The sequence below is a fragment of the Panthera onca genome, chromosome C2 (genome assembly GCF_046562875.1).
Source record: "Panthera onca isolate mPanOnc1 chromosome C2, mPanOnc1 haplotype 2, whole genome shotgun sequence".
Lineage (NCBI taxonomy): Eukaryota > Metazoa > Chordata > Mammalia > Carnivora > Felidae > Panthera > Panthera onca.
In genome coordinates, this window is record NC_138347.1 from 61,800,003 (window position 1) to 61,813,907 (window position 13,905).

At 39.6% G+C, this 13,905-nt stretch overlaps 1 protein-coding gene across 1 annotated transcript in view; it reads left to right on the forward strand.

Moving 5' to 3' along the window:
• Nucleotides 1–1,650: 1,650 nt before the first annotated feature.
• Nucleotides 1,651–13,905, forward strand: part of GAP43 (growth associated protein 43) — a 100,318-nt gene continuing 88,063 nt past the window's right edge. Inside the window, exon 1 of the mRNA XM_060639949.3 lies at nucleotides 1,651–2,009. Within this exon, the coding sequence (XP_060495932.1) occupies nucleotides 1,980–2,009 (30 nt within the window). The 5' untranslated portion in view covers nucleotides 1,651–1,979. The remainder of the gene's footprint in view (nucleotides 2,010–13,905) is intronic.

Here is a 13,905-nt window from a genome sequence, read left to right on the forward strand (position 1 = left end):
AAAGACCTCTGGGGATACTTTATAACCATCACCCCTTAAATATCTCTTGATGATAGTCCATTCTGAGATGGATGTATCTTGAATTTTGTAAAAATGTATTAAGCACCTATTAAGCTCAGTAATCCCAATAATATGTATGATAATAAGCTGTCTGGTTGAAATCTACTAAGTAAAGTTGTGTCTAGGAGAGACTGGAAAGAATATGAGGTGTTTTATTGGGGATCTTTGTCATCACTAATGAACAACAAGAAATAGTTTGAAAAGTTCCTTGAGATATTCACTTAAAAATGCCACCAAAACTTCAGAAAAGTACAGTCTCTAAGGTAAAGTTACTATGTATTAAGAATGGCTCCATTCCAATTTATGTACATTATATTATTTGGTCCTCACAACTTGTTGGCATTATAATTCCTGTTTTACAGATTAGAAAATTAGGTACAGAGAGGCTTAGTAACATTCTCAAGATCACACAGTACCATATATCTAAAAATTTGTGTATACTTTTTCTTAAAGTCATATTTTCCTCTACCAAATTATGAAAGGCCATAGAAGGAATTGAAGACATAAACATCACAATATAGGTGTTTTTTTTTTTTTTTTTCTCATAACAATTAAGTTTACTTTTATTCTTCTTGCCCAAACTGTAAACTATCATTTTGGGTACCATTGATATTACACAGACTTATTTTTCAAATGTGTTCTACTTCTTTAGTAAAATTAGAAGAAACCCCAATTTTCTTTTAAAAAAAAATTTTTTTTTTAACATTTATTTATTTTTGAGAGACAGACAGAGCACAAGCAGGGGAGGGGCAGAGAGAGAGGGAGACACAGAATCCAAAGCAGGCTCCAGGCTCTGAGCTGTCAGCACAGAGCCTGATGCAGGGCTTGAACTCACAAACTGTGAGATCATGACCTGAGCCAAAGTTGGATGCTTAACCAACTGAGTCACCCACGTGCCCCTCCCTTTTTTATAATATTTTTGAAACTCCAATTTTCAAACAGGTGTGAGTGCATTCAGAAAAGAACCACCATGTGATTTTAGATACGGATGCTAATTCCTAAACATTGGTTATCATTTCTTAACTCATGTGCTTAGAATGTTTAAAATGCTACATATTCATGTGGATTTCTCAAGGATATTGTAAGATACGTTTTTTTGTGCATACTTAAGCTTATATATGTATTTTAGATTATATGAATACTGAGAAGCATACGCATACAGTATATTTACATATTGTTTCATTTTTTTTTTTGAGAGAACTTCACCCTCACAATTATTAAATGTACATAAAATCTAAATAGCAAATATAACTTATATTGGAACAGGTCTGACTACTCATTGGGAATAGCTGTTCTTTGCTTTTATGATATCAGAAAAGAGAAGAGTTAGTAAAGAAATACAAGCGTTTCTCAAGCCCCTCTTCCCTAAAACACATTCCATCCAATCTCCAGAACAGGCTGGAATATCCGTCTCTACCCCCACCCCACCATCCTCTCAATGCAGTGGGAAAGTCGGTGGGTAATTGGGTCCAGATTGGAGATGTTTAAATATTCATGAGGCTGGCAGGGGACTGGGAGGGGGGTGCCTGTCTAGAAGGGGGGTGGGGGCTGGGGAAGTGATTAGTCATTGAAAGCTAGTGAACAATTCTCAGAAAGAGAAAGGGAAGAAAAAGACAGATAGACGGGGGAAAGGGGAGAAAAGAGGGGAAGAGAGGACAGAGGAGAGAGCCGGAGAGGGAGAGGGAGAGAGAGCGAGCGAGCATGTGCGTTGAGCAGTAGCTGTGGACCTTACAGTTGCTGCTAACTGCCCTGGTGTGTGTGAGGGAGAGAGAGAGAGGGAGGGAGGGAGGGAGAGGGAGAGCGCGCTAGCGCGAGAGAGCGAGTGAGCAAGCGAGCAGAAAAGAGGTGGAGAGGGGGGGAATAAGAAAGAGAGAGGAGGAAGGAGAGAAGGCAGGAAGAAGGCAAGGGACGATACAACCATGCTGTGCTGTATGAGAAGAACCAAACAGGTAGAGCTAAAGATTTTTACTTCTTGCTGTTGTGAAATTACCAGACTGCAATATTTCCCTGTAAAAGCAGGGGGGAAAAATATTTTAACTGCTTGTGCTCTGGCCATGGTGCCCGCGTTTCCTTAGCATATGGTAACTGATGGTTGCATCCCAGCTTTTATTCCAGTCTGTCTTTCATGCTCTGGTCTGGGAACGCTGCTACTAATTAGGATGAGGTTAGAAAAAAAGATGCCTGTTTGGCTAGAAATAAGATTTTGGGGGCTCTTAGTGAATGTTCAGCGTTTTAGGTCTCTGGTTTTGCGGGTGTGGATATAGAGAGGGGTGTGGGGAGAAGATGTGGACTCTACCTACAAGATGGGGAGGCAGTCCTTTAAATTATTTGCAAAAAAGCGGGGTGAAGGAATAATATTCAGTAATAAGTGTTGCTTGTTCTGTCGTACAATTTTCTCACATGTGCTGCGGAAGAAGCCTTATTTCGTCCATGCAGGAGCTTCAAATGGGCGCAGGTATTAATGGAAAAACATGGGAAGGATTTATTTATTTATTTTTCAATGAATGAATGAAACTGTGGTTTGAGATTTTTTTTTTTTTTTTTTTTTTTTTTAAGAGAAGCTAAAGACGACTGGGGCTGTGAGGGAAATTGGCCGTGTGGAAGGGGAAAATCCCCTTCCCAAGAACGGTAGCCGATTGTGCACCAGCTGGTCGGAGGAGAGGGTGGACCACGCCCCTAGGAGCTTTGGGCTGCGATGGGATGGGAAAGACGAGCCGAGTATTACCTGTTGGAAATCAGGTCTTTTCCCTTCTCCCTTCCCTTGCATCTTTCCTGGGGTTGTCAGTGACCGGAGACGGGCTCACATTTTGGATAATAAGCATGGTGACTCATTTTCATCAGGAAGAGGGACACAGACGGGATTAGCGAGAATCCGAGTCCCCTCGTTCCCTCCCCCACTACCCAGGTTTCTCTTCTATGGCAAATTGCTCACTTATTTCTTGAAAGACATTTTAGAAACTTGATTGGGCTGAAGGTGGGGAGGAATGACGAGTTCAGTATTCTGCAGCAACCGGCAGTGCCCTGGCATTCTTCAAATGAAGCTTTCAAACATTTATTGGAACGTGTTTGAGTGATTTTGGCGAAGGTGAAAGAAAAAAAAAAATGGGTGTGAGGTGTGGGGAAGTGTGTGTGCGCGCGTGTGTGTGCATACTCGTGGGAAGGGAGGCCGTCTGGGTCAAAAAAGCCCTTTGCAGGTTGATTGCCTTAGGGGTGGGGTGCAAGAGATAGGATTTGGGCATTATTCCTGTACAGGTATTGGGTATTGGGCAATTTGTAATACACTCGCTGAATCCGAAGGGGGTGGAGGGGAGTGGAGACGAAACAGCCTGCCAGCTTTGCACATTTAGCCATCGCCCTGGAAGGAGGGGTGGGGGGTGATAAGGATGGAGAAGGAAGAGGGAGGGGAAGGGAAACAAGCAGAAGAGCAGATCAGTGGGTGCAGAGGGTGGAGAGGCATGGGGAAAATAAGTTAAATAAATAAATAAATAAATAAATAAATAAATAAATAAAGCAGGTACCCCAGGGGTTTTGTGTGTGGATCCTATAGGAGTGTTTGAAGAAGAGCATGAGAGTCTTACATGCACCACTTTCCTAAAATGTTCTGTGGTTCCAGAGATTGATGCCTCCATTGGCTCATTTTTCAAACCAGGACATTTCCTTTCCTTGTCTTCCTTCATTCTAATACATAAATGCAATAGATACAGGTGGCTGGGTTAAGCACACTGTCAAGGAAAGGTTCTGAGGTTACCCCACTGGTGAGCTGAGGAAATAAAATTTAGGAAGGCGGAGCCCTAAGGAAGCCAATGCTATTCATTAGAAAAGCTTTAATTTCAGATAGAAAAATGTACCGGTTTATAACTTTTTGCCATCGTATGTATACACATACAAGTATACACACACACCCTTCAACAAAGGAAACCAAGTATAATTTTAGAAAGGGAACTGAAGCTAAAAGAATTCCCTTCCCAAAAGGGGACAGCTGCCTTTACTTGGGTTCTATCTCACTAACAGCCCCAAGCATTCACTGGGATGTGCAGAGTGATAAAGCTGAAATGGTGTGTTTAGGGAGTTGTAGAAATTCGCATGTAAATGCGTGTAGCATCCGCATACTCCATGTACAACAGTCATGCATGTACTCTGTATAGATTCCACATGCCCGCATGTGTCTTAGCATAATTCATATTCGAGAGAGAAAATGAAAGGTACAGATATTGTATTTACCCATGCATTTCATACATGTGTACTTCTGTGTGAAATGGTCATGTGCCCTCTTGAGTACTGTTGTGTATCATTCACGTAAGTCAGTATTTAGGGTACCATTAAATCAGACAGAAGGAAATGGTGTATTCAGGGCGTGGGCTCCATACTACACTGACTGGCATTTATATAGCGTGAGTACTTAAGTCTCACACAGGTTTCCTGCTTGTGCGTGAAATGATCCTATATCATTCAAGGCAGAACCCGATTGTGTTTATCCTTCTGCCATCTATTCATCATCCTCGTCCTTAACAGGGAATAAAACAAGGGCAAAAACCTGCAAAGGTCTAAACTCTGCCACACCCATGAAATCCAGCAGAAACGTGGGAGGGGGTGGAGGGATTGCACTTCCTTCCTCTTCCACTTGAGCCGCATAAAGAAGCAATCTTGGATTTCTGAGTTGTAATACATGGCCAGTGGGTGAGAGGAAAGCGTAAATGATCTTTATTAGCCATTAATTACCACTCTGGAATATTAGAGCAGGAAGAGAATGGGAATGGGGCGACAATGAGAGGATGGTAAAGGAGGAATAAAATAAAAGAATCCCGGAGATTGTATTGGTTTGTGATTTTCAAATATCTTGGGGCTAACTTTAAATAGCTGAATTACCACGCATATTGCAGATGATGAAAAACTTGCAAGACGGGATCTGAGTCCACAAAGCCAGAGAACTGAGGTGTTTCCTTTGTTTAAAAATAAGGATTTTAAATTGCAATCTAAGTGTAAAGAATACCGGGGCAAGCAAGTAGCCCCACCCCCGGCCCCCACCTCTCAACCCCACCAACATCTGCTTTTTTCCTCGTAAAACAAATAAATCTTATCTGAGAGAGTGTGAGCTGTGGTTTGGAATTCCAGCCTCACTGCGCCTTTCCCTTGCAGTGCTGGAAAGGTGTGGAAGGATGCCGCCTTGCCGCTTGGTGCAGAAGCTTCCTCCTAGTGATAAATTGGATTCCTCCTAAATCTCACTGAGCCACACCCAGTGTCACCCAGGGACTAAGTGAATTAATTAAATGGAGGCATTCTACTTAATATAATTGAAACTGGTTGTTTTTTTTTTAAATGGTGATTTCTATCACACATATCCAAATTTAAACAGAAGAAGCAATCATTTAAGGACATTTTTTTTTTTTCCTGCCAAATTATCTGGACTTGCAGGGAACCTTAGAAAATTCATGGTAAATCTAGAAATGAGTTCATATCTGGTGACTCTAATTCCTTCTAGCCCATGCCAGGGTGCATTCACAATGAGCCCTGTGCCCTTAGGCTGTCAGCCTGCAACTCAGGTCCCCCCTCCACACCCATGCGGAGGCAATTGGGATAAGAAAATGTAGGGTTAATTTTCTCTCTTGCTGGGTTGGCAAAACTACAGAAACCTCCTTTCATGTTTTATTCGAAAGGGCAGAGCTCCTGTTCAGAGAGGGAGAGTGGCTTAGGGTCTCCCTTTGCCTCCGTCATGGTGAAATTGTCAGTGTTGTGCCTGGGGCTGATTAATCCACAGACTTCAGTTTTACCTGGCTTCATAAAGAAGGGGGGGGGGGTGGTTCTATCAGTCAACAGTAGAGCATATATATATATATTAACCAAATGTTCCCTTGTTCTCATTGACAGAGTAAGATAAGTCTAAAATCTTCCTCTAATATTAAAGGAACATTTCAAATGATGCACATAGCAGGTCATCTCAAGAGAAGATACAGCATTTAATTATTCACTTCCTTATTAACTATCATAGAAGCATTCAGGCAGCCAAACGTGTCTGTTGTCCAGCAAAAAAAGTGATTATGGGCAGCTCTCCCTTTTGAAGTGTGGTCAGGTTGCCTCCGCAAAATTGTATTGAAGTCTGCTTAACATTCTCTGAGGTGTTGGGAAGAGCACTGTGCTGAGAGTCCTCAGTGTATGCCAATTAATGATTCTGTGATCTTGAATGAATCACATAATATTGAGCTTCAGTTTCTTCCTGTGAGATGGAGTCTAAAAAATAAAAAATAAAACCAAACTAACAAAAACCCGACTTCCTGACCCTAAAGAGTATCTGTAGGGATTAAACCAAACTCACGTGAAGACAAAATCAATACAAAAGTGAGAACATTTTCTCTCCAAGTTTTGTGATGTTGACTCTTGGCTTGGAATTGCCAGTTTGTCAGGATTGTTGTGTGCCTATTGTTAGCGAACAGTTCCTTCTGGTCATGGGTGATTCCTCTTCTTCATCACTCCTCATTTCTTATTCCATTTACTTTAATATAGCTTCTGTTTTCATATTCTGAAAAAGACACCACAAAAAGTGACTCTTCAGTTTCCATCTTACTTGATATCTCTTTGGTATTTTGTATTGTGGTCCCTTCCTCTTCCTGAAATTCCTCACTTGTCTCCCCTGGCAGCTACCCTGGCTCTCCTCCCTCTCAGATAAGCTTTTCTCAGTCTTCTTGCTGGCTTTTTCACTCTCTTCCCCCCAAATATCAATTATCTTCTGGTTAATGATCTTGATCCAGTAGATGGCATCCATCGACACACTAATTGACACATCCATTGATACATTAGATGATGTCATCCATGTTGGGAGTTTTAACCACTGGGTGATTTCCAAATCTGTAGACTATAGATATCTTTCCTCAGCACCTAATCCATGGATATAACTAGGTCTAGGTATTTCCAGACACCCGCAATAATGTACAGAACCAGTCTCAGTATCTTCTATGTTGTACCACTTAGTCTTCCTGTAGATTCCTACTTTTATGCTATAATACCTTCTATCCAGTTTCTGAGTTCTAGGAACCTGGGAGAAATCTTGGAGGCAGTCCATTCTATCAGTCCTCACATCCAGATAATATTTTTTTTGATTCTAGGTAAAAAGCTTTTGAATCCATCCTCTGCTTTTCAACTCCACCACAAATAACCTGGTTCTGACTTTCATTCCCTCTCATCTGGACCAAGGCAATAGCTTCTTGCATAGACTTCCTATCTCCCTCTTGGTCTCCTCCAATTCTTCTTGCATAGAACACCACACTTAATCTTTAACTAATGCAAATCTGGTCATTTTATTTTCCTTGTTGAAATACACCAGTAGTCTCTTGTTAATTGTAAACTAAAATATAAAGTCCTCAGCATGGATGACATGATCTAGTCTTGCCTACCTTTCTTTTTTTTTTTTATCAAAAAAAATTTTTTTTAATGTTTATTTATTTTTGACAGAGAGAGAGAGACAGAGCATGAGCAGGGGAGGGTCAGAGAGAGGGAGACACAGAATCCGAAGCAGGCTCCAGGCTCTGAGCTGTCAGCACAGAGCCCGAGGCGAGGCTCGAACTCACAGACCGTGAGATCATGACCTGAGCCAAAGTCGGACGTTCAATCGACTAAGCCACCCAAGTGCCCCCATCTTGCCTACCTTTCCAATGACATCCTCAAATACCTGCTCACACCTTATGACACCACGTCAGTATTTCAGGCCTTGGTGCCTTTGCACATACTGACATGATACTTTCTCCCTGCCTGGAAAATTCACATTTCCTCTTTCAGAGTTAGCTCTTGGAAGCCATTCTTGACCTTCCTAAGTTCCACTTTATTTGTGACTATGCTATATTTTATAACATCACAACATATCACCTGTTTTTTACTACATAGCATTTTTTTTTTTTTTTTCCCAAGCTGTCATCTCTACTGTGAGCTACTTGGGTGGAATCTTAATTCTTTCTCTACTTCCAGGCCTATCACAATGTTTGACACATACAGTAACTGGTTTTATCAGTGCGTTGTATGTTTCATAAATTAATACAAAACCAGGCTTACAAACTTTCCATAAATTGTGGCATATCTAAATGGATAGAACCACTAGTAGATTTTTGTTTAATCTGTTGGCATCCAATTTTAAGGTGAAGCTAATCATCATTGATTCTTAGTATCGACCTATACATAGCACAATCATCAGTTTTTAATGAAAGCAGGCAGAAAATAAGCCCATTTATATTGCAATTCTCCAAACTACTATAACTGGTACTATTTGAAAACCTCCCTTCAGTCTCCTCTTCCACCACCAGCCCAGCAAACTAGTCTACCCTCTGAGGTTAGCATAGTGCCAGGTTAGACATATGGCTACCAATCTTGGATCTTCAAGTATCCTTCCTTTAGGACCCCACAGTGCTTACTTACACATGTTGACTCAATCTCTTGATTACTTAGTTGATTTATTTCATTGATACACAAACTTCCAAAAGTACATGTAGTGTTGGCTTGTGCTCAGGGGGGGCCTGTGTTCAAGAATCAATTTTGTCTTCTTTTGGGTTTCTTTCCTTCCCACTGAAGTATCCACAGAATACTGTTCCACAAAGGGAAATCTTTCATGGAGGTAAAGGGGGGTTAAATGGTAAGTAGCTCCTCAAATGTCTGTTACGTGAATGAGAATCAGATCAACTTTGTCTTACATTTGAATAGACTGAAGGGATTTGGATTCTGAAGTCGACCTATTGTGGCTACCATAGGGCAAACTGCAACCACAGCTTTCTATGAACATGATCTTGGCCAGACTCTATGTAGTATATTTTCTCTGACTGAATTGGCATGGCCTTCAGAAGAGCAATAAGATAAAATGATTTATAGGTGATGTTGGTCTTCAGCTCCTAAAGCTAGGTAATATTTTCTAATCTCCACACCCTTATTCCATATCTTGCTCATTGCTTGCAACCTCTTTCAATCTCTTTCTTTGAGTTTTTCTTTTGTTCTTCTTTAGGTCCGGGTGGAGTTTTCTGATTAAGCGACATTGGCCCAGGCTAGTGTTTGATGTGTGAAGCTATGAAAAGAGAACTTCAAGAAAAAGTGTTCTTTCCAGCTTTCCAAATAGGTGTTTTAGACAAAATAGATATTTTAAGCTTTGTCTAGCACATAGTAGCTTCTCAATAAATAATATTCATTGGTAAAAGTAGGAAGGGAGAGATACCATAATGGGTCATTAGGGGAGATGTTTTGGAACAGAAGACCATTCTGTGGACTTCTTCAGAGCTGGCTTTGTGTAAATGCACACTCAATTCTACTGGTCCTCCTTACAAGGTGGTTGTGGTCAAAGTTACAATTCCCTTTCCTGTCTGCTTAGACCAGAGTGGCTCACTTGCAGTGAACTCAGGTTATAGTATGGGAGTGTGACCCTCCAGATTTCCTGTCCTTAATTATTTACAGATCTTATTCTCTTAGATGTTCTTTGTTTAATGTCCTGTTTCATGTCTTTGTAGTGAAATAAACCCTTCCCCTGGGTTCTAGACCTGGCTCTGCCACTTGCTTGTCGTGTGACCTTGGGTAAGTAGCTTAATATTTCTGAGCCTCAGTTTATCCATCTATGTAGTGGGCACATAAAAAGAACACTCCCAAATCCTGCCTTGCCTTTTTTACTAGGTTGCTGTGAGGCTCAAAATAAAGTGATAAAAATAAAAGTGTTTTGCGAACAATGTGTTTGTCAAGTGGAAGGCATTATCAATTGAGAAATTCCACATACTGAAACCCACAGTATTCATGGTTCTCTGCAAAGAGGTACCCTTGCTCTCTGTACGGAATGTGTCTATATATTTATCTGCCATTCCCACCCCTCCTCTCTTATTCTCCAGAGTAAATATTAACCATGCTAATGGATGGAAGCATAGTATATCGTTATCATTTCCTTCAACAACTTCAGTGACAGAATTTAAATAAGCCAATGTTCAAATCGTCATGAAACCCGAAGGATCAGTTCAAATGCATTTAGAAATATCCACTATTTTTCTTTTTCTTTTTTCCTGTTTTAGTCTTTCCTTCACATTTGGGTTTCTTCTCTTCTCCATTTGCTAAGCTGGCTCCTTCTCCCTCATCCCCAACCCCACCCCCACCTCACTTCTAAACTGGGTTCTCAGCACTAAGATAAGGCATGCTGTGCTCACATCCATCACATGAGGGCCCAGTCAGACAGAAGAATAGGCATATGAGGTTGGTTGGGAGACTGCAAATGGGGATGAAGCCTGACTTGGGGAAGCACAGTTCAAAGATTATCCCCTGAGCACCATTTTCATACAGCTTCAAGATTCCTCATTGCATCAGTTATTAACTGTGACCAGAAGAAGTGATATGCCATCCTGAACCTTTTCCAACCCAACTCTAAGGCCATGTATTATCTTTTAAACTCTCAGGATCTCTACAAAGGACATTTCTGTTTTCCTGTGTCCCTGATTGACTGACATAAGTTACCAACTTAATAAAATAAATTTATCAATTCTCATATAAGCAATTGAACTTTATAACCCAAAGAATTTGATTTCTTAATATATGGATATATTTGAAAATATTTTAAAGTGTAATAATTGAATAAGTTTGTCCAGGACTAGAAGTCTAATGTAGAAAAAATGTGCATATTTTGGAAAATCTTTTATATGTTGGTCTTATATAGAATTTAATAGAAAGGCATATTAACTACTAATTTTGAAATAAGTTGGTATAGAGAGGGAAACAATTATTTCTTTGATGATGTTTCTAGTTTATTAATGGTCAGTATCACCCCTTAATCCTTCATGCTAGCCACTGTCTCTCTCTTGTCTCTATCTCTCAGTCTCTCTGTCTTTCTCTTTACACACACACACACACACACACACACACACACATTTCCATTATTTATGTATACTCTGATGGGTTACAGGTAATAGAAATCAACTTTAAGTGTCTATGAAAGGGATCTATGGAAGGGAAACTAGCTATCACACAAAATTAAGAAGTTGAATAGCCAAGCTTATGGAAACTAGATTAGATCTGGTAATCTCAAGAGCAGGAATTCATAGACTTTACTTCTGGAGCCCTGCATTTAAAAGACTCAGTTACTAATAACCTTAACTATCTCACAATTCAAAATTCTAAATGAGAGATAAATACACATGTATACATGTATGTGTATATATATCATCTTTTCATACTCACAACAGAGAAAGACTGAGAATGAATGAATATGATGGATCCTTCTTGGATCAACTAGTTACCAATAGACCACTTATCTCTGATTGAAGGAAGGGCCAAGTCACACAGTTTAGACACAATTTGTGGAAGCCCACACCTGTGAATCTAGTAAGAGAATAAATTGGCTGAGAAAGATATATATATATGTATATATATGTATATATGATAGGGTAGCTACCCAGATCAGGAGAGACTTATCTCAAATGTGGTGGATCACTAATTTTCCCCATTGGTTGCTTTCAAGTTGTCTTGTATTGCATATTCCTATTTTTGGTAGGGTTGTCATCACTGATGATTCAAAAAGGAAGCAGCAACCACACAGATAACTGATCCTATGTGTTTTTATACATAAAAAAAAATAAAAGTTAAGGCAAATCTCCACACCTGGAGTTGATAAGCACCGGGTTTCCAAGGTCTTCCAGGAGCTGAACTCTGGCAGGTACTACCTGTCTAAGAGGAATGTCAGCTATCATATATTCTTGCTAATTTGACCTGGGCTGGCTTTGCTCTAATTTTTCTTTTTTAGTTTTTGGGATTTATTTCTATGAAAGGATTGGGCAATAATGGGTGTAAAACATCTCCCTTGGATTTGTATCAGGGAAATGCTACCCCTTGATATTAGTCATCTCATTTTGAATGTCCTTGAATCAATTCCAGCAATAATCATCATATTTATCTATTTTTAGCAAATTGGCACTTTCTAAAATATTGAGCTGTTGTCTCCATATGCACCAGTTTGCTCTAAATGTAGAATTTTGGTAATTAGCCTTACATCCATTATTTATAAACCCAGTTCCAATAACTATTCAGAAAATGTTATTTTTAAATGAATATTTGAAAGACCCTAATATCTTCCCATTAATGACTATATAAAAGAACTAGATGAGGCAAAAATAAATAAATAAATAAATAAAGTGATCTCCAAAGGTTAAGCAAAAATTGACTGCTTCAGAATCTAAATCTAAAGGGCTTCAGTGGTGCCTGGGTGGCTCATTCGGTTGAGAGTCTGACTTTGGCTCAGGTCAGATCTTGCTTGTGGGTTCAAGCCCCGTGTCAGGCTCTGTGCTGATGGCTCAGAGCCTAGAGTCTGCTTCAGATTCTGTGTCTCCCTCTCTCTCTGCCCCTCCCCTGCCCATGCTCTCTCTCTCTCTCTCAAAATAAATAAACATTTTTTAAAAATTTAAATAAATGAATAAATAAATAAATAAATAAATAAAGGGCTTCAGAATCTCTTGGCACAACTAGCCTAGGAACTAGCTAGAGTAGGAGCTATTAGAATTCAAATCCTCCTTCCTACTGTTACTTTTCTTTGGTTCGGAAACCAATTTACCTGCTTGGAGTATAAACTGAGAAGTACAAATCTCCTCCTAATCACCAAGTTGGATCCTTAACAGCTGTTGCAAAGATGCATTCCACAATTCCATTCAAACTCCAGTATAGGCAATTGTCTCCATTATTTCTTTACCTCCCCACCCCACCAGTCAAAACAGAATTTCTTTAAAAAGAAAATTCTCAGTTTCTTATTCTCAGTTTCTTAATGATTAACTTGTAGTTAAATGTCTAGGTACATGTATTGAGACAGCTCAGTTTGGCTATCCAGACTCTTACATAAATAGGTATTGGGTATTATTTGGTGGACATTGCACTTGCAAATTCTTTCTCTTCAAATCATGTTTAAAAAGGTATTATTTTATTTGAGAGATGTAAAGCAGTAGTGAGACTTTCTAAGTAGTCCATTGTAAACCTACCCCATTTCTAGGCATTTGGAGAATTTTTCTTCCAAAGTTTTATCTGACTAATATTTCTAAGAACTTCAGAGATTTTCAAAAGGAAGGAGAGAATTATATTATCTCACTTAAAAAATGTTGGCTTTTTCTTTAGTCAGATCTGACCTGGGGTTTTGATATATTCAAACTTTTTTTTTTTTTTTTTTTTTTTTCTGAAGAGTACCTTTTGCAATCTTTCACTAACTCTTGAATCTCAAGGACTTGTTTACTCTGATCACCTGGGAAAGCTACTCTGGAGAAATCAGGTTGGTATTTAGTATTCATTTGAATAAGTCTTTAATGCTAATATAAATTCAATGTTCCTCTACACTTTGATTGCTTTTGATTGAAAGATACAGGGTGGGGGTGCCTGGGTGGCTCAGTTGGTTGAACATCAGACTCTTGATTTTGACTCAGGTCTTGATCCATGATTGTGGGATGGAGCCCCTTATTGGACTCTGCACTGAGTGTGGAGCCTGTTTAAGATTCTCTCTCCCTCCTTCTGCCGCCACCCCCCACCCCCAGCTTGCACTCTCTCTCTCTCAAATGAAAGAAAGAAAGAAAGAAAGAAAGAAAGAAAGAAAGAAAGAAAGACAGACACAGGGTGGTAGCTTTTGATAACTCAGCCAGATTTGTGTTCAATACTGAGAGCTGTATGGAAAACATGAAGACCTAGTTTCTTGCATGTTCTTTCTTCCATTTTGAACTTCACACCTTACACCTCTGGGGTGAAACCAGTATAGAAGAGGAAATGAAGATGATTATAAATGAAAAGGGAGGAGGAGTTGTAAAATAGAATTACTCAGTTTGGAATTGGGCCATAACCTTCTAGTAAAAACTGTCATGGGAACTTTAATGACCACAGATGGCT